The 22,243-nt window shown below is 42.9% G+C and overlaps 1 protein-coding gene across 1 annotated transcript; it reads left to right on the forward strand.

The window, feature by feature from the left end:
• Window positions 1-15,606: 15,606 nt before the first annotated feature.
• On the forward strand, window positions 15,607-18,789 carry LOC148136445 (putative G protein-coupled receptor 139). The gene is made up of 2 exons (XM_087983200.1): window positions 15,607-15,676; window positions 17,882-18,789. The coding sequence occupies exons 1-2, from the start codon at window positions 15,607-15,609 to the stop codon at window positions 18,787-18,789; spliced, it is 978 nt and encodes a 325-aa protein (XP_087839326.1).
• Window positions 18,790-22,243: the final 3,454 nt, after the last annotated feature.

Here is a 22,243-nt window from a genome sequence, read left to right on the forward strand (position 1 = left end):
TTCAGCCCTCCTAGACTGTCCCGATCCAATCCTCTATCTAAACCTGTCACCTATTTTCTAAGGATCTGTATCCCTCTGCTCCCTGCCAATTCATGTATCTTTCTAGATACTCTTAAAATCACCGTATCGTGCCCATCACTACCACCTCTGCTGGCAGCACCTTCCAGGCACCCCCACCCTCTGAATAAAGGCCTTTCCACCTATATCTCCCTTAAATGTTTTCCCTCTCACCTTGAACTCGTGACCCCTCGTAATTGAGTTCCTCATTCTGGGAAAAGGCTTCTTGCTATCCACCCTGTCTATACGTGTCATGATTTTGTAGACCTCAATTAGGTCCCCCCCTCAACCTCCATCTTTCTAATGGAAATGATCCTCATCTACTCAATCTCTCTTCATAGCTAGCACCCTCCATACCAGTCTACATCCTGGTGAACTTCCTCTGCACCCTCTCCAAAGCATCCACATCCTTTTGGTAATGTGGCGACCAGAACTGTACGCAGTATTCCAGAAGCAGCCAAAACAAAGTCTTATACAACTGTAATATGACCTGCCATCACTTATATTCAATATCCTGTCCGATGAAGGAAAGCATGCCACATCCTTCTTGACCACTCTACCGACCTGCATTCCCACCTTGAGGGAGCAATGGACCTGAACACCATAATGCCCGGATTGAACTCCATCTGCCAATTCTTTGCCCAACTCCCCAGTCTATCTATATTCTGCTGCATTCTCTGACAGTCCACTTCACTATCTGCTACTCCACCAATCTTTGTGTCATCTGCAAACTTGCTCATCAGACCACCTCTACCTTCCTCCAGATCATTTATGTGTATCACAAACGACAGTGGTCCCAACAAGGATCACTGCAGAACACCACAAGTCATAGGTCTCCATTTTGAGAAACTTCCTTCAACTATTACTCTCTGTCTCCTATTGCTCAGTCAGTTCTTTATCCATTTAGCTAGTACACCCTGGACTCCATGTTACTTCATTTTTTTTCATCAGTCGATCATGGGGAACCTTGTCAAATGCCTTCCTGAAGTTACCTTATCAAATGCTTTCTTGAACTCACCTTATCAAAGACCTTACTGAACTCACCTTATCAAACGCCTTATTGAAGGCATGGTCAATGGTGAATGGTTGTATTTTGTAACTCTTTATTCACTTTGAGCATGTCAATTCTGAATGTACATATTGGCATTTTCTTTCTCAACCACCAGGACCGGAACTTATCAGCTTCCAGTTCATACAAAATATTTGTACCTGCAACGTTCTTGTAATCAGCTAAATCCCTGAACATCTTCTTGTTCCTGTAACTCCTCTCAATATCTAAACTTCTCGATTCCCAACAGGTTTGTTGATCTCCAGAACTATGCTCACACCTTGACTCTTCCCATCTTGATAACCTGTTTTCGGGTCCTACAATGTGTTCTCTTCCTCCCTTTGCCATTGACCCCACCTACATCTTTTAGTCAACTGTACCACATGTTGCACTCCCGATCCCTATAACCTTCCCCAACCACAGCCATTTGCACAGCTTTATGACATAATTCATTCCATTAACACATTCCATATCTCTGCCATAACTTTCAGCGCCGAAAAATGCCCATATGTAGTGTCACCGAGTCCTACAGCACAGAGACAAGCCCTTTGGCCCAAACTGGTCCATGCTGACAAAACCATCCGTCCCCACTCACCCCATTTCCCAGCACTTTGCCCATATCCTCAGAATCCTTTCCTATCCATGTAATTGTCCAAATGCCTTTTAAATGTTGTTAAGTTAACCGTCACAACCATTTCCACTGGCAGCTCATTCCATATGCGTACAACCCTCTGTGTAAAAATGTTGCCCTTCAGGTTCCATTTTATTCTGTCCATTCTAACCTTAAACTGATGGCCTCAATCCTCGATTCCCGAATCCTCGGAAAAAGACTGAGTGCATTCACCCTATCCATAACTCTCATCATTGTATACATCTCTATGAGTTCCCTCCTCAGTCTCCTATGCCCTTTGGAACAATGTACCAGCGTGTCCAACCTCTCCCAATAACGCAGACCGTTGAGACCAGGTAACATCCTTGCAAATTTCTTTTGGATGGTTCCCTGGTTAATAACATCCTTCCTATGACAAGGTAATAAAACTGAACACAATACTCCAAGTGTTGCCTCACCAATGTCCTGTATAACTGCAACATAACTTCAGAACTTCTATACTCAATGCCCTGACTGTTGATGGCCAGTGTGCCCAAAGCCCTCTTCACTGCGCTGCATTCATGTGACACCACTTTCATAGAACTGGGAACCAGAACTCCAGGATGTCTTTGTTCCACTAACCTTGTAAACAACTACCATTCACCATGTAACGCCTACCTTGATTTGACTTTTCAAGTTGCAAGAGCTCACACTTATCTGTATTGAACTCCATTTGCCACTTCCCAACCCACTTCACCAGCTGATCAAGGTCCTGCTGCAATTTCTGATAAACTTCCTCACTCTCCATGATATCACCTATTTTAGTGTCATCAGCAAACTTACTAATGATGCCATGTACATTCTCATCCAAATCATTTACATCAAAAACTAACAGTAATGGGCCCATCCAATCCCTGAGCCATTGCACTCTTCACATGTCCCAAGTCCATCAAATATCTGTCCACTATTACCCTCTGATTCCTACCATCGAGCCAATGTTGTATCCAATTTGACAGCTCCCCCTGGATTCCACGCAATCTCGCTCCTCCAGCAGCCTACCATATGCAATCATTTCAAATGTTTTACTGAAATCCATATATGCTACATCCACTGCCCTGCCCTTGTCAACCTTCCCAGTTGCTTCATCAAGCACTCTAACAAATTTGTGAGGCATGATATCCCACCCACAAAGCCATGCTGAGTACTCCGAACCAAACCCTGTCTTTCCAAATGCACGTATATCTTATTTCTCACAATGTTCACAAGTAACTTACGCACCAAGAGGTTAAACTTTCTGCTCTATCGTTCCCAGGCTTTGTCTTTACAGTCCTTCTTGAAGAATGGGACAACACTCATGACACTCCAGTCTGCTGGGAGCTCACTGGTAGCTAACAATGATGCACAATTATCAGCCAGGACCCCCTCAATTTCTTCTCTAGCGTCTTCTAGTGTCCTTGAATATATCTGATCAATACCAGGAGATTTATCCACCTTCATACTTTATAATACATCCACCAACTCCTCTACTGTGATATGAATTGTTCCCAAGGTGCCCCCACTCACTCTCCCATGTTGTAACATTTTATTGAACTCTAACAATACTTCCTACTCCTTCAGCAGCTCTTCCTATGAGGAGAACCCTTATTATCAACCTGGCAAATCTGCTTCTTCCCTTGGTTGGAAAAAAATCTCAGCAGGTCAAGCAGCATCAGAGGAGCAGGGGGTTCCTGAAGATGAGCCCTGAAGAAAGATTCCAACCTGAAAATTCGTCTCCCCTGCTCCTCTGACGCTGGTTGACCGATTGTGCTTTTTCCATCTCCAGCCTTTATAGAGTCTGCCTTTCCAGCATCTGCACTCCTCCCTATCTCAAAGCTACTTCGTCCGACACTTGACTGCAGCTCTCTGAACCCTTCAATATCCATCAGTCCTCAGAGCTCTGGGTCTCTATTTCCCTTAGACCGACATTCTTCGCCTCTGTAATGTCGTCCAGTTCCAAACAAGCTTCTTATTGTGTAATCTCCTCCAGACCTTGCAACCTTCATTGGCATCTTATGTTATAGACTTTTAATTTACATATTGTACATTTTGCAGTTTGTAAGAATGTAATCGCAGATGCTTTACCGTGAATTTAATTGAAATGTATCCATAAGATTAATATTTATTCTGTGTTATACTTATGTGGAAAGTTGTTAATATGAACGTCGATTAAAGTCATCCAAATGTAATGTTATTGTAGTTAAGTAGTAGAGAAAGAAAAATTAGCCATTTTTTCATTCTGATATTTCTTTCTTTTTTCTTAAGGGAGGTGGTGTTGTGAAGGAATACAGATACTCTACCTTGAAGAGAGTTGAAAAGCTCGCAAAACTGCCTGACATAGCACAAAGTGTTCTGAACAAGAGAAGAACATAACATATCGTCGACACAAATAGAGTAGTTGGGTTGCCATGAGACAAAAACAAATTCAAATTCAACCAATCAGTTTAAATTATGCTCCAAGATGCCAAATTCAATCAAATTTGAATTTAGTATTTTAATAATATTAAAACCAATGAATTGATCCAATGTTTTGGAGTATTGAACCAGACATTTTTAAACAGTTGAGAGACAACAGCTAAAAGCACAAAAGGTGGAGACTGCGAGTTGAAGACCTCTGTGAGAGGTACCTGGCTGTGGAAAAAGTCTGCACAGCAGTTCACAACCGAACTGGAGAGAATCTATGAAGGAATCTCGGCAAAGCTGGTTTTGAAACATGATTTATTTTTTTCGGAATTTGTAATCGGAATGTTTTATCAGACCAGTATTGTAGAATGAGAGGTAAATGATAGGTTTAAGAAAAAGAAGTTTTAAATCATTGTTAGCTAATATCCTCAGTTACACTTAAAGAATAAAGTTGTTATTTTTTACTTTAAATAGTGTTCTAGGATAGTTCTTTGCATCTCCAATTTTAACAGATTATAGCACGGGGTGAATCTTTTCTGTGTTGTTGGTTTAAATTAGCAGAGGAGTTTACCCTCTGCTGGAACACTCCCAATCACTCCAATGACTCCCAATCATTCTAATACTCCCTGTCTCTGTGACCTGCTCCAGTAAATCCAACCCACACTATCTCTGTAACCTCCCAAGTTACTCCAACCCTCACTACCACTCCAACCTCCCCGTCATGCAAACGTTCCCTATGTGTGTAAAGTTACCCATTATTCCAAACCACCCAATCACAGTAGCCTCCCCCAGTAACCCCTACCCTTCCTATCTATGTAACCTCTCCTTGACTCTTCAGGTATTTTAAAATCTTCAGGTATTTTAAAATCCTGTAGTCACTCAGCTTTCCCAATCTGTGTGAAGTCACCCATCATTCCAAACCTCCCTATCACTGTAACCTCTCAGCTCCCCCAACCCTCCCTAATTCTGTACTATCAACCATCACACCAATCCTACCTATCTCTGTATGTTCCCCTAGTATCTTCTACCCTCTTTCTCTCTGAAGCCTCTCCCGTCACTCGTCTCCTCCCTCTCACTGTAAACTCATTCTGTCATTCCATTAGCACACATCACAGTAACCTTCTCCAGTACCTCCAACCCTTCCCATTGCTGTGACATCGCCCAATCATTCCAATCCTCCCTGTCTCCATGGATTCTCCAGTCCCTCAAACCCATCCCATTGTTGTAACATCTCCCAATGACTCCAATCCTCCCTGTGTCCATGGAGTCTCCAGTCCCTCCAATTTTTCCCATTGGAGTAATATCTCCCAATCGCTCCAATCCTCCCTGTCTCAGTGGACTCTCCAGTCAATCCAACCCTCCCTATCACTATACACTCCCCCAGTGACTCCAAATCTCCATGTCTCCGTAACCTCCTCCAATCACTCCAGCCCTCTCTATCTCTGTTACTTCCATCTTCCCAACATTGTAAACTCGTACAGTTACTGGTGCACTCTCCCTATCTCTGTACCCTCCACTAGACACTCCAAATGTTCTGATTGATGTAACTTCTTCCAGTGACTCCAAATCTTCCGATATCTGGAACTATCTCCAGTCACTCCAACGCTGCATATCTTTGTACATTCCTACAGTCACTGAGACCCTCCAAAACACTCTAACCTCCTCCAGTAACTCCATTCCTTCCTATCACTAAAATCCTCCACTCACTCACAAACTCCCTAACTCTGTGATGGCCCCTCATTCATTACAACCCACACTACTTATGTAAACACTGCCAGTCACTTCAAACCTCAGAAAGCTTGTAATCACCTCAAGTCATTCCTAATGTCCAGTCTCTGTCACCATCCCCAGTCACTCTAACCCTCACTGTCTCTGTAATCTCCTGCATTCAGTCCAACCCTCAATCTCTGAAACCTCCCACAGTCACTCCAACTCACTCCGATCTCCGTAACCTCTAACAGTCATTCCAACCCTCATAGTCTCTGTACCATCTCCCAGACACTGTAATCCTCCCGAAAACTATAATCTCCTCCAGTCACTCCAATCTCCCCATCACTAAATCCCTCCAGTCAATTCCATTCTCCCTAACTCGGTGACCACTCCATTCACTCCAGCCCACATTACCTCTGTAACTTTCTCCAGTCATTCCAACCCACACTATGATTGTAACCTCCCCTGGACACTCCAACCTTCAGCAGCTCTAATCTTCCCAGTCACTCCATCTCCCCCTACATCTGGAACTTTCCACATTTAGTCAAACCATCCCGATCACTGTATACTCTCACCAGTCACTCTAACCTTCATCTCACTGTAATTTCCTGCAGCCACCCCAACCCTCCCTATCACTTTAACCTCCTCCAGTTATTCCAACCCTGCGAATATATCTAATCTGCTCCATTCACTCCAACATTCCACAACACTACAACATTGCCAGTCACTCCATCCCTCCCCATCAATATAACATTTCCCAGGCAGTCCAACCCTCTCTAACACGGTAATCTCCTCGAATCACTCCATTCAGAAGACCATAATAGACCACAAGATATAGGAACAGAAATTAGGCCATTGGATCCATCACGTCTGATCTACCATTCAATTGTGGCTGATCAGCTTTCTCAACTCTATTCTCCGACTTTCTTCCCATATACTTCGATTCCCTTGATAACCAAGAATTTAACAAGCTCAGTTTTAAATGTATTCAATGGCTTGGCCTCCACAACCTTCCGTGGCAAAGAATTCCACAGACTCACTGCTCCCTGGCTAAAGAATGTTCTCTTTATCTCCGTTCTCATTTCCTGGTCTCTCCGTGGACAATGATATCAATCTTCCTGGTTTTGTGTCTGTACTAAACAACAAGCCAGCACAGCAGGTGGGTGAGCCTGGTCGCTCTGGCAGAAGGGAAATACTGCTCCAGAGTTAGGCATGCAATACTTCTGTGAGCATTCTACTCAGCTCGAATCTCACGTGACCAGCCTCAGACCTTCAAGAGAAACCAAACCAAGTTTGTCCACTCTCTCCTTAAAGCTCATACCCTCCCAACCAGATTACATCCTGTTAAACTGTCTCTCTACTCTCCCCAAAGCATCCATATTCACTAGTGGCGTGGCAACCAGCACTGTACATAATATTCGAAATGTGGCTAAATTAATGTTCTATGAAGCTGCAATATTATTTGCCAACTTTTATATAAATGACCCAATCGATGAAGGCAAGCATGCCATGCAAATTCTTGACTGCCTTGTTCACTTGGGTTTTCACTTTCAGGAGCCTGTCGACATGTCAGCCTCGGAATCCCCAGCAGAAGTTGATGTTATGAAGAATTCTTCCATTTACTGTTTACATATTTCCTGCATGAGCCCTTCAAAAATGTATCACCTCTGAACTGTCCAGATTAAATTGCATCTGCCGTTTTTTGTATCCAAGTCCGCAGCCTATCCATGTCCTGCTATATCATCTGGCAATTGTCCTCACTATCCGCAGCTCTCTGAATTCTCAAAGATTTCTAATCAGAATACCTACTCTCTCTCTCCAGAGCATTTATATATTTTCATAAACACCAGGAGATACAGTGTTGATCTCTGTGGAACACAACTGGTCAAAGGTTTGAAGGCAAAAAAAATCCATTCAACAGTCGTCTGTCTTCAGTCACCAAATTAGTTCGATATCCACTTTACCACCTCACAACAGATCCCACTTGACTTCACCTTCTGTATCAGCCAGCCATGATGGACCTTGTCAAAGACCTTGCTTGGGTCTGTTTGGACAACATCCAGCCCCATCCAGCCCCTAATCAAGAATCTTTGTCACTCCCTGAAAAAAAACTCAGTCGTATTTGTGAGATATGACCTCCCCGCACACAATCATGCTGCCTATTGCTAGTAAGTCCATATTTTACCAAATGAGAATCAATCCTACCTCGAATAAGTTTCTCTGATAATTTCCCTCCCACTGACGCTCACTGGCCTGTAATTTCCTAATAAATCCTGTTACCCTGCTTCAACGAGTGAACAATATTGGAGATTCCACAGTTCTCCGAAATGTCTCCTGTGACTAAAGAAGATTTGAAGAACACATACAATTTCTCAGCATTTTACTCCGGCTCCTCCCTCGGTATTCTGGGATTGATCTCTTCAGGTCCTGCGCACATGTACACTTTAATATATATCAAAGTGTCCTGTACCTCCTCTATATTGTAATCAGAAACGCTCTGGACACATATCCCTTTCTATATTCACCATTCACCATGTACTTATTTTTGTGACTACAATGCAAAGGGTCTGTTCAGGATTTCATCCAATTCAGCTCCACACATAAACTCCCTGCATTTTCATTTGAGTGGACCCCTCCTTTCACTAACTTCCCTCTTGCTGATATGTTTCGATTCAGTGTGTGGGATGTGGGCCTTGCTGGCTGGTCAGCACTCATCGCCCTTTCCTAGTTGCCTAAGAGAAGATCGCGCTGAGATGTCTTCTTGAACAGCTGCAGTCCACCTGCTTTAGGTTGTCCCACAGTGCCAATTACTGAGGGAATTTCAGGATTTGGATCAAATCACGGTGAAGGGACGGCAATATATTGCCAAGTCAGAATGGAGAGAGGCTTGAAGGGGATCTTGAAGTTGGTGGTGTTCCCATATATCTGCTGCCCTTCTCCTTTCAGACAGAAGTGATCATAGTTTTGGAAGGTGCTGCCTGAGGATCTGTGGTAAAGTTCTGCATCTTTTAGATAGTACACACTATTGCTACTGAGCATCGTTTATGTAGGGATGAATGCTTGTGGATTTGTTGCTAATCAAGAGGGGTCTGCTTTGTCCTGAATGGTGTTGAGCTTCTTGAGTGTTGTTGGGGCTGCACCCATCCAGGCAAGTGGGGAGTATTCTATCATACTCCTGACCTGTGCATTATAGATGGTGGGACAGGCTTTGGGGAGTCAGGAGGTGACTTACTCATCACAGTACTGCAAGCCTCTAACCTGATCATGTAGACATTTCATGACATTTGTGTGTTCAGTCCAGTTGAGATTCTGATCAATGATAACTCCAGGATGCTGATAGTGAGGGACTCAGTAATTCCATCACACTCCTGACTTGGACATTGTAGATGGTGGACAGGCTTTGGGGAGTCAGGAGGTTAGTTACTCACCACAATATTCCTCGCCTCTCACCTGATCGTGTAGCCATTGCAATGCATTTGTGTGTTCAGTCCAGTTGAGATTCTGATCAATGATAACTCCAGGATGCTGATAGTGCTGATGATGACACCATTGAATGTCAAGGTGTTTCCATTTTAACTTATTGGAGACGGTCATAACCTTGAATTTGTGTAGCATGAATGTTATTTCCCACTTATCAGCCCAAGCCTGGATATCATCCAGATCTTTGTGCATTTAGACATGGACTGCTTTAGTGCCTGAGGAGTGGCAAATGGCACTGAACATTGTTCAATCATCAGGGAACATCCCCACTCCTGACCTTATGATGCAGGGAAGATGATTGACAACGCAACTGAAAATGGTTGAGCCTCGGTCATTACCCTGAGGAAATCCTGCAGAGATGTGCTGGAGCTCAGATGGCTGACTTCCCACAATTCTCACCATCTTCCTGTGTGTCAGGTATGACTCCAACCACCTGAGAGGTTGCCCCTTGTTACCGTTGATGCCAGTTTTAGGCAGGCTCCTTGATGCCATTTTTGATCGATTGCAGCCTTGATGTCAAGGGCTGGCATTCTCATGTCACCTCTGGAATTCAGCTCTTTTTCTCCTTGTTTGGGCCAAAGTGGCGATGACATCAGGAGCCGAGAGGCCCTGGTGGAACCCAAGCTGGGCATCACTGAGTAGGTGCTGTTTGATTGTAATGTGATGGAAGGTGTCATTAACAATACTGATGATGGGCAGTGGACTGGTGGGTTTGGGAATTGGCCGGGTTGGATTTGTCTGTTTTTTGTTTGCAAAAGACCTGGGCAATCTTCCACAATATTCGGAAGATGCATGCATTGTAACTGGTCTGGAACAGCTTGGCTAGATGAGCAAAAAGGTTTGGAACACAACTCTTCAATACTACTGCCCGAATGTTCTCATAACCTTTGCAGTGTCCAGTGTTTCCAACGTTTCCCTAATATCTCGTGGAGTGAATCGAATTGACTGAAGTCTGGTATCTGTAATGCTGGGAATCACTGGCGGAGGCTGAGATGGATCATCCACTCGGCACTTCTGGCTGAAGATTGCTGTGAAAGCTACAGCCTTATCTTTTACACTGAGGTGCTCGGCTCTTCTATCAATGAGGATGGGGATATTTGTGGAGTCTCCTCCTCCAGTGCGCTATTTAAACATTCGCTACCGCTCACGACAGAATGTGGCAAAACTGCCGAGCTTGGATCTGATCTATTGATTGTGGCATCGCTTAGCTCTGTCTAAAACTTGCTGTTTATATTGTTTGCTATGCAACTAGCCTTACTTGGTGGCTTCGCCAGCTTGGCACCTCATCTTCAGGTATGCCTGGTGCTGTTCCTGGCATGCCCTCCAGTACCCTCCATTGAACCAGTGATGATTCCCTGGTTTGATTGTGATGGCTTTGTGGGGGATATGCCGGGCCATGATGTTACACTTTGTGTAAGTACAAGTCTCCTGCTGTTGGTGTCCCACAGCGCCTCATGGATGCCCAGTCTTCAGTTGCTCGAACTTTTCAAAGTCTGTCCCATTGAGCACAGTATGAAGGGCGGCCCTTTGTCTCCAAATAAGTTCTACCAAGACCACTCATACCAATACAGTCATGGACAGATGTATTTGCAGCTGACAGATTGGTAAGGATGAGATCAGGTATATTTTTCCCTCTTGTTGGTTCCCTCACCACCTGCGGCAGACCCAGTCTAGCAGCAATGTCCTTTAGGACCCGACCAGCTCGATCAGTAGTCCTGCTGCCGAGCCACTCTTGAGGGTGATCATTAAAATCTCCCACCCAGAGAATATTTGGTGCTTTTACCATCCTCATTGTTTCCTCATCATGTTGTTCAACACGGAAGAGTACTGGTTCATCAGCTGTGGGAAGATGATACGTGGTAATCAGCAGGAGGTTTCCTTGCCCATGTTTAACCTGAAGCCATAAGTCTTCACAAGATCAAGTGTCAATGTTCAGGAATCGCAGAGAAACTCCCTTCGCCTCTGTACCACTGTACTCCCACCTCTACTAAGTCTATCCTGCGGCTGGGACAAGGCACATCCAGGAATGTGATTGTGGTGTCAGTGTCATTGCCTGTGAGGTATGATTGCATGAGCATGACTACGTCAGCCTGTTACTTATCTAGTCTGTGAGGCAGCTCTCCTCATTTTGGCACTAGCGCCCAGATCTTAGTGAGTAGACTTTTGAAAGTCCCACAAGGCTGTTTCTGCCATTTCCTTTTCCGGTGCCGAGTGTGATGTTTGCTGATCCATCCAGTTTCATTTGTTTGAGATTTTGTAGCGAATGGTACATCTGAATGGCTTGTTAGGTTATTTTGAGAGTGCAATTGAGAGTCAACCATATTGCTATGGATCTGAAGTCACACATAGGCCAAACCAGGTGGAGATAGTAGATTGTCTTCCCTGAAGCATATGGTCTTTTCTGACAATCTACAATGGAAACAATGGCATTAGCAGATTCTTAATTTCAGATGTTTTTAAAGTTATTGATTTCAAAAGTTCGCCATTTGCCATGGTGAGATTCGAACCTGGGTGCCAGGACATTAACTGAGTTTATGGATTAACTGTCACGTGGAGGCCAATCAAGATGAAGATGGCAGATTTAATTTCCTGAAGGTCACTGAGGAAGTTGATGTGTTTTTCTGACAATCCACAATGGTTTCATTATCACTATTAGGTCCTTACTTCTAGATTTATTGAATTCAAATTCCACCATCTGCCGCAGGATTCAAAGCTGTGTCCCCAGATCATTTTCTGAGTCTCTGCATTAATAGTCAAGCGATAATACCAGTAGGCCATCGCCTTCCCTGACAGTTTATCCAGGTCAGCTCATGCAATAATGAAAAAATTTCTTTCCTACTGTCTATCCCTGCACTGTTGCACTATTTAGCCTCGAGATAATAAGCTTCAGTTTACGGGCTCAAAAGTGAGCTGAAATCTATAATTCACTTCACCAAAACGCAATTTCCCTAAATGAAGTTAATAATTTTGAGCAGGTAGAGTTCTTTTTTGTTTTCTCATTAATTTGCTTTATTTTAATCTAGTTAACAACATTCATGGATGCTTAACCATTTTCTCGAATGCAGATCTGAATTTGCTCTGAGCTACTGCGGTAACAAATTTGTTGCTGCATGCGCACAATTGCCTTCACATATTGTTTTCTTTTTGATGGACATTTTGCAGATTGCTGAAGTCTGTCACTTTATAATCATCTATGAATCGTTCTTAAGAAGAAATAGGCAAGAAAATCATTCATGATTTGCTGATGGTGCCAGAGACAGAACATGATAAATTGATTTCGTTTGTGTGGCCTTCCATCTATTCAGTGGAGTGGGGACATTTTGGAATATTGCTATGTATTGCTGGTATACCAGTTTCATCTGGAGAGTTTAATGCCATACCGTTTGTTGGAAACCTCTCCAGGAACTTCCAAGATGGTGACAAATGTTATGATAGGCACCTCTTCATTTCATTAAACATTATCCTTTCCTTGTGAGTTTCATCAAATTGAAATGTGTAGATCTGTTAGTCACAAGAAAGATCATAGAGGTTATGAAGATAATATGAGATGTTTCTCTTTCCTTTGTTGATATTATGGTTTCTGATAGCTTGGATAAGTATATAATGGTGAGACCACGATAATACTTTTGGGAATGTAAAGTCACTATACTCCCACAGGAGCACAGAATTGATCTCTCACCAGAGAGATGTAACTGGTGTATGGTACAACCTGAGGGTGATCACCTCTCAGTCAAGGGGAGTGGTTGATAGCTTCCTTGGTTCGTCGGCTGATTTACTGTGCAGAATGAGACTAACAGCATCGGTTTATTTCCTGCACTAGCTGAGGTTATCAGGATGGCTCTACCTTCTCAATCTCATCCCTCGCTGATAGTGTGGTGAGTCTCAGATTAAACTCACCACCAGTGCTTTTTCTCTCTGTCTCTCTCTCTCTCTCTCTCTCTCTCTCTATATATATATATATATATATATATATAGAACATTGAACGTTACAGCGAAATACAGGCCCTTTGACTTTCGATGTTGCATCGATCTGTCATACCAATCTGAAGCCCATCTAACCTACACTATTCCATGTACGTCCATATGCTTGTCCAATGACAACTTAAATGAACTTAAAGTTGGCGAATCTACTACCGTTGCAGGCAAAGCATTCCATACCCTTACTACTCTCTGAGTAAAGAAACTACCTCTGACACCTGTCCTATAACTATGCCCCCTCGTCCTTGCCGTCACCATACTTGGAAAAAGGTTCTTCCTGTCCACCCTCTCTAACCCTCTGATTATCTTATGTGTCTCTATTAAGTCACCTCTCAACCTTCTTCTCTCCAACGAAAACAGCCTCAAGTCCCTCAGCCTTTCCTCGTAAGACCTTCTCTCCATACCAGGCAACATCCTAGTCAATCTCCTCTGCACCCTTTCCAAAATTTTCACATCCTTCTTATAATGTGGTGACCAGAACTGTACACGGTACTCCAAGTGCAGCCAAACCAGAGTTTTGTTCAGCTTTAGCATAACCTCATGGTTCCGGAACTGGATCCCTCGATTAATAAAAGCTAAAACACTGCATACCTTCTTAACAACCCTGTCAACATGGGTGGCAACTTTCAAGGATCTGTGTACTTGGACACCAAGATCTCTCTGCTCATCTACACTACCAAGAATCTTACAATTAGCCCAGTACTTTGCATTCCGGCTACTCCGACCAAAGTGAATCACCTCACACTTGTCCACATTAAACACCATTTGCCACCTCTCAGCCCAGCTCTGCAGCTTATCTATGTCTCTCTGTAACCTACAAAATCCTTCGTCACTATCCACAGCTCCACCGATCTTAGTGTCATCTGCAAATTTACTAACCCACCCTTCTACACCCTCATCCAGGTCGTTTATAAAAATGTCGAGCAGCAGTGGACCCAACACCAACCTTTGTGGTACACCAATGATAACTGGACTTCAGGATTAACATTTCCCATGAACCACCACCCTCTGTCTTCTTTCAGCAAGCTAATTACTGATCCAAACTGCTATATCTCCCACAATCCCATTCTTCCGCATTTTGTACAATAGCCTACTGTGAGGAATCTTATCGAATGCCTTGCTGAAATCCATATACCCACATCAACCCGGTTTACTCTCATCTACCTGTACACTAGCTTTCGGAGCACTGTTTCTTTATCAGTACATGGCGTAGTGTCTGCCAAACTCTATAATCTTTCTTGTGACTTACAGATCTAGACATTTCAATGTGATGAAACTCACAAGGAAAGGTTAATGACCACCTGATGCAGGAGCAGTGCCCCGAAAGCTAGTGCTTCCAAATAAACCTGTTGGACTATAAACTGGTGTTGAGTGATTTTTAACTTTGTACACCCCAGTCCAACACTGGCATCTCTAAATCTCTCTCTATGACAGTGCAGAATGTGGCGACTTTATCTTTGTAATATTGTCTCTTTTTAGGTCAGTGTTTGGAAAGCCCTTAAATAAATAAACATTGATGCTGTGATACCTCAACCTGTGAAATGCTATTTGGAGTTTCCTGTTTGTTAAATCAATATCATGCAGGTATAACAAGTCCTGAATGATTATGCGAAAAAGTGACATCCAGTTCAGTAGCACGTTGCATTTTAAAGCAAGCACTTCTTGACAAGGGGCATCAGTTAAAGGAGAGTAGCTGAAGCTGACTGGCAAATTTTTCACCAGTAGTGAAGTGAAAGCGGTAAGCTGGTGAGCTGAAACCTTATGGTTATCGCCTCTATGAAGTCTGCTGAATATCGACTCACTGATCATTCCCAGAATGGAGTTGGATAATTTAAAGCAAAGTGAACAATTATTTGGTTATCCAGCACGTGGATAGAAATATTTGGAGCACCTACAAGCGAAAATGTGGATAGAGACAACAGAGCAGCTGGTCACTTCGTGCTCAGTATCAGTTTTGTAATCTATTACTTATTTCTGTTGTAAAGAACAAGCTGAATTAATCATCATCAAAGTGTTCTAATTTGATGTAAAATTCAGATTCTGTTGCAGATGATTAACAGCGTGTTTTTTAAAACTATTTGTTCCATTTGACAGTATGGAAAAGAAATGTTTGATGAAATGCAACATTACATTTGCTTAATGACTACAGTCTTTGTTCATTGTGATGTAACCTAACCAGTGTATTGGAAGATACCTCCTGCTGCTCCCTAATTGCATCTCTAAGGATTCAACATCAGCTATAAACATGGAGAGGTGGAAATAATGCATGTGGGATACAAACAGACATCAGTGCTCCGAGGAAATAATGCATCTTCCACCAAGAGGCCTGATCTATGCAATTTACTACACAGCCCTTGCAGGTATCGCAGTCCCAGGTAAAGTCCTCCGAATTTTAAGCATTTTGAAAAGCACTAGTTAAGTGGATTATCGTGGTAAAGATCTGTTGATGATAATTTTAACAACGAGATTCCAGCTGAGTTTTCTGAACAAGCTCTATCAGTTGGATTGATGTTCCAAGCTGAATGAACTTTTAAATGTTTTTCTTTAACTCAGTTAGAGTCTCGTTCTGATGTACATTCGGAGTGTCACTCGGTATAAAAATGGTAAAGGCATCCACCTGGACCACTGTCCCAAGAATATTTCTAAACTGTGTTAATTCTCACCGATCAGCCACTTGGTCATTGTCTGACTACGCCTTTGCCTTCACTGTTCCTGGCTTGGGCAACACTGACCTTCTATCTATAAATAGCCGGGAGAAGGTGACGGCAACCAATGATACAAAAATGCTCAAATCCATATGCCTTCACTCAGAGGAGCAGCTCAGCTTCTGTCCAGCTCCGCCTCCCAACTCTGGCCCTTTGTCTGGTAAATGACACTGTTTCTCCACAGATCTCATTGATTTTTTTTGTACACACGTGCAATTCCAATCTTTGCCTCTGATCCACTTTCCATTCCAGTTTTGACCTCCCATCATGCTTTTACTGCTCGCTCATCTTGCGTAAATGACATTAATTTGTTCCAAATCAGTTTGCCAGCTTTAAAATCAAATGCATCAGTTCCTTGTTTAACTTGTCTAGAGATTATGTAGCAAAGAGTTAACTCCAACCAGCATTTTGCAAGTTTCCATAATCGAGAAACAATGCTAATTAATGCAAGGGCTCCAAACACTGACGTGAAAAGTTCGTATTCCAACAATGATGTCACCATAGTCAATGCTCTCATTACAAAGAAAGCCGACTGACAGAGTGGGTTGCTTCTGAGGGTCACCATATACCGCCAAATGCTAACTTTGAAAAGGCAGACCCACCACGCAAACTTCAGTCGGTACAGGAATTGAACCCACACTTTGAAGGGAATCTTGCAGGGCAAATCAGACAACTGTCTAATAGAGCTAACAGTTCTCCGTTATCCCCTCCCCTGAGGTGTGGTGTCGCTCAGGTTATACCACCGCCAATCATCTCTCGCTGTTGAGAGAGCAGCACATTCTTCCTGTCGGGCTATGACGACTTCACCTTTATCTGGAAGTATTATCGCAGTATTACCATCACATCCCATGCTATGATTTGCAATAAATTAGAAAGCAAAAGAAGACATTTGCCTGATTTCGGATATGATCAGGAATTATTTATCACCATGAGGACGGAACATAGTGTCACAGACGTCGACTGCATGGAAAAGAGTGATTTGAGCCAATGCATCTGTGCTGTTCCAAACACAACCTCACTTTTCTAATCCTATTTTCCAGCGCTTGCTCCATAACCGTGGATGCATTGGCTTACCAATCACACATCTATCTATTTCTGAAATGTTATGAAGGTTTCTGGATCTCCTAACGTTAAGTAGTGAATTCCACTTGCCCCCCGCATGCTGTGTGATTTATTGTTTCCTCCCATCTCCTCTTATGGAGACAGACCAGTGTGGACTCTTCTGTTTAAAAGAGTGCTACAGATTGCCTAAGACAAAATGGAGCTTGGATTTAATACCTTTCAGATGAAACTAAAAGTGTTTTATTCCTTGAAATGTTTGATTAACAATTCCAAGCCAAATTCTGACAGTTGCATCATTTATTTTCAAGCAGTTGCTAAAGTATTGCTTTGATTTAATATACATTGGTTGAATTCAAACAAGGTGTAGAACACATTCTTCGGGTTTGCACGCAATTTAAAATCACGAAAGCTGTTGTGTCAGTTGAAGGTTACTTACATAGTTTGGTCCTGGACTTGTACTTGGTCGATGCAACCATTTTTCATTCCAACAATGTCTATGTCCTCTTGAAATTCTCTGGACATACCAGCTCAGGCTGTGTTACTTCACTTGTGCGGTGGATCATTTTTGTTTATTTAAATTGTACATAGGTATTAATATCGTGCCCATTTCTGTGTAGACTCCAAGTATTTCTATTATTATAATGATAAAACAATAACTGACATCCTATCAAGTTCTCATTTATCCCACCTTATCTTTAGATGCTAAAATATATTTGCTTACTTCAAATGTCAAACCTCCAACTTTGCATTATGATAAGTGTAATATTTTCGTCACTCTTAACTGACACTGGTCATTTCATTTTGTTTGAACAGTTAATTTACTGGCGATTGCAATTTTGTCCCGAGGAAAATGCGGACTATCGAGATGTATCACAAGGTACTTGGTGTCCATGGCAGTAACGGACCTCCTGGTTATCATTACTGCTGTGCTTCTAAACCGTATTCCTGGGATTTATTTTCCAGGTTCTGTCCTATCGATTACTCCCGTCTGCAGTCTCACCATTGTTTTAATTTACGCGGCCAGAAATACTTCTGTCTGGTTAACTGTTGCATTCACTGTGGACCGGTTTGTTGCTATTTGTTGTCAGAAATTTAACGTCAAATATTGTACTGATACAATGTCTGCTGTGGTAATCGGAACAGTTTGCTCATTGGGATGTCTAAAGAGCGTCCCATGGTACTTTCTACATGAACCCATCTACATAAATAATAACATACCATGGTATTGCAGGTTGAAGAAAATCCGTTATACTTCCCTTTTGTGGATAACATTTGAATGGGTTGAGCATATTTTAACGCCATGTTTTCCATTCTTTCTGATTCTTCTGCTAAATGCTCTGACTGTCAGAAACATTTTGGTGGCCAATGAGGCCCGCAGAAGACTCCGATCCCAACACAATGAAGAGAATAAGGCTGACCCGGAAATGGAGGGCCGGAAAAAATCTATCATTTTGCTATTTGCTGTATCCGGCAGTTTCATCCTTCTATGGCTGACGTTTCTTATCTACTTCCTTTATGAACGATTTACAAATGATTATCAAATCACAGGTTTCAGCGATCCACAATTTATTCTTCGAGAATGTGGTAACATGTTGCAGCTACTCAGTGCATGCACCAACACGTTTATCTATGCCATAACTCAGAGCAAATTTAGAGAGGAGCTGAAGAACATTGTCAGGAATCCACTAATCGCTTGTGCAATTATAAGGAAAAACAAATGAAATAGAAACTACACAAGGGGTTACCTGCCGCCAACTAGTGGGCGGCACGGTGGCACAGTGGTTAGCACTGCTGCCTCGCAGCGCCAGAGACCCGGGTTCAATTCCCGACTCAGGCGACTGACTGTGTGGAGTTGCACGTTCTCCCCGTGTCTGCGTGGGTTTCCTCCGGGTGCTCCGGTTTCCTCCCACAGTCACAAAGATGTGCAGGTTAGGTGAATTGGCCATACTAAATTGCCCGTAGTGTTAGGTAAGGGGTAAATGTAGGGGTATGGGTGGGTTTCGCTTCGGCGGGTCGGTGTGGACTTGTTGGGCCGAAGGGCCTGTTTCCACACTGTAATCTAATCTAATCTAAAAAAAAACTAGTGACATGATCTGGTGAAAATTATACGGTTGTGAAGTGACTTTAATTATTCAATTCACTTTTGATCCAGTAAAAGGACATTTGGTGACTTGGTGCTAAATACATTTCCTCCCGTTTGTGCAGCCTGGTTTAGGTGAAGTCTGGTTTGAAATGGCAGGGAGAACTGGTTTCCGCAGCTCTATTAGGTACGACCAGTAATTGTTTCTTCTGCAATGTCAGACACATTAAAAGAAAACGTATGCAGCAATTTGTGAGTTTAAAAAGGATGTGTCAGCTATTTTGTAAAAAGATTAATCTTGCAATCTGAGATTAACTTCTGTAGTGTGATGTGGGTGGAAAAAAATAAAGTGCTTTGAACGTCTTCCTTCTTCCTCAACCAATGATTTCTCTCTCCCTCTCAAATGAGGATAGGTTTGACAAGGTCAATGTGTCTGAGACATGTTTGGAGTTTCTGCATTCACTTCTTTCCTTCCTCTCAGAATTAGATATAATTCCACATTTCGGCTTCGTTTTCAGGGAACTCATTCACAGCTATCTCCAAATGAAAATTGATCCCTTCAGAAAAGGTACATTGACCACGTCCTGAAAATTTATTTTCACAGTCTTTTTATTTTCTCTGCATGTGTTATGAATTCACACATCTGTATATGAAATATTACACCTTTCAGACATAATGTGGGCCAATGCTATGTTCATTCCTTCCCAACTGGAAGGGAACAGAAATGTCTAATCCGAATACATAAACCTGTTGCTAATTAGTATGGGACAGCTTTCGTTTCGGATTGACGTTGTTACCATTGAGTCATTGAATCCCACAGCATGGAAACAGGCCCCTTTGCCTCTAACTGGCCCATGTCAAATAAACTGTTCATCCACGCTAAACCCATTTCCCTGCACTTGGACCATATTCTTCTAAACCTTTGGCATCAATGCATTTGTCCAAACTCCTTTCAAATGTTGTTGATGTGTCTGCTTCAATCACTTCCCCTGGCAGCTCATTCAACATGCGTATTACTGTCTGTGTAAAAGAAAGTTGTTCCTCATCTTCTCTTTTATTCTTTCCCCTCTAACCTTAAACTGATGCCCTCTATTCCTCGATTCCCCCACTCTGGGAAAAAGGCTGCGTGCATTCGCCTGATCAATGCCTCTCATGATCTTATACATTTCTATAACAGTCTCCTATGCTCTAAAGAAAAAGGTCTAGCTTGTCCAACTTCTTCCTATAACTCAGATCCTTGGTTCCTGGCAATGTTGTTGTAAATTCTTCTGCACTCTTGCCAGTTTACTAACATCATTCCTATAACAAGTTGACCAAAACTGAACACAGTACTCCAAGTGCAGTCTCACCAATGTCCTGTCCAACCGCAACCTAACTTCCCAACTTCTATACTCAGTTCCTTGACTGATGAAGGCCAGTGTGCCAAAAGCCTTTTTCATTGCCCTGTTTATATGTGACAACAATTTCAGAGAAATGTACACCAGAACTCCAAGGTCCCTCTGTACATCTATACTCCTCAATGTCCGACAGTTCAACATGAAACTCCTATCTTGATTTCACTCTATAAAATGCAATACTTCACACTTATCTACATTAAACACCTTTTGCCATTTCTCGACCCAATTCTCCAGCTGATCAAGGTCCTCCTGCATTTTCTAATACTCTTCCTCGTTTTCCACGATAACACATATTCATCTGCAAACTTACTGTACATTCTCATCCAAATCATTGATATAAATAACAAACAGCAATGGGCCCAGCACCGACCCCTGAGTCCATTAGTCACAGACCTCCAGTCTGACAAGTACCCTTTCACTATTACCCTCTGCTTCCTACCATCAAGCCAAGTGTGCATTCAATTTGGCAGCTCGCCCTGGATTCCATGCGATCTAACCTGCCAGAGCAGCCTACACTGTGGAATCTTATGAAAGAACTTATTGAAATCCAAGTAGACAAAATCTACCACCCTGCCCATGTCAGACTTTCTGGTCACTTCATTAAAGAACTCAAACACATTTGTCAGGCATGATCTCCTACATACAAATCCATGCTGACTATCCCTAACCAAGTGCATGTATGTCTTATCTCTCAGAATCTCTCAAGTAACTGACCTTCCACAGATGTTAGGTTTACTAGTCTACAGTTCCCACTTCTTCTTGAATAAGGGCATAAAACTCGCTTTTCACCAGTCGTTCAGGAGCAAACCCATAGCTAACGATGAATCAAAAATATAAATGAGGGCCCCCGCAATTTCTTCTCCAGCCTCTTGAAATGTTCTTGGATGTATCTGTTCAGGACAAGAGAATTTACCCACCTTCACATATTCTAATAGATCCAACACCTCCCGTACAGTGACATGGACTGTCCCCAAGATATCACCACTAACTTGCCCAAGTTGCTAAGCCTTCATGCCTTTCTCCGTGGTAAACATAGTGGAGCAATATCCATTGAGAACCTCATCCATCTCCAGCAGTTCTATACACGCATGCCCACTTTGGACCTTGAGGAGCCCTATTCTCTCTCTGGTTATTCTTGTTCCTTTAATATTAAAGTGAACAGACAGGTCAGGCTGGAACATGACGGGAAGCAAGGAATGCCTGTTGAATTAAATTGCATCTATCACAATGCAAGAGGGATGGTATCTGAAAATGTGTTGCTGGAAAAGCGCAGCAGGTCAGGCAGCATCCAAGGAACAGGAGAATCGACGTTTCGGGCATAAGCCCTTCTTCAGGAATGAGGAAAGTGTGTCCAGCAGGCTAAGATAAAAGGTAGGGAGGAGGGATTTGGGGGAGGGGCGTTGGAAATTAATAGGTGGAGGGAGGTCAAGGTGAGGGTGATAGGCCGGAGTGGGGTGGGGGCGGAGAGGTCAGGAAGATGATAGCAGGTTAGGAAGGCGGTGCTGAGTTCGAGGGATTTGACTGAGACAAGGTGGGGGGAGGGGAAATGAGGAAACTGGAGAAATCTGAGTTCATCCCTTGTGGTTGGAGAGTGCCTAGGCGGAAGATGAGGCGCTCTTCCTCCAACCGTCGTGTTGCCATGGTCTGGCGATGGAGGAGTCCAAGGACCTGCATGTCCGTGGCAGAGTGGGAGGGGGA

Source organism: Chiloscyllium plagiosum, unplaced genomic scaffold (assembly GCF_037043375.1).
Source record: "Chiloscyllium plagiosum isolate Xiang-an unplaced genomic scaffold, Cpla_swu_hap1 HiC_scaffold_45, whole genome shotgun sequence".
NCBI lineage: Eukaryota > Metazoa > Chordata > Chondrichthyes > Orectolobiformes > Hemiscylliidae > Chiloscyllium > Chiloscyllium plagiosum.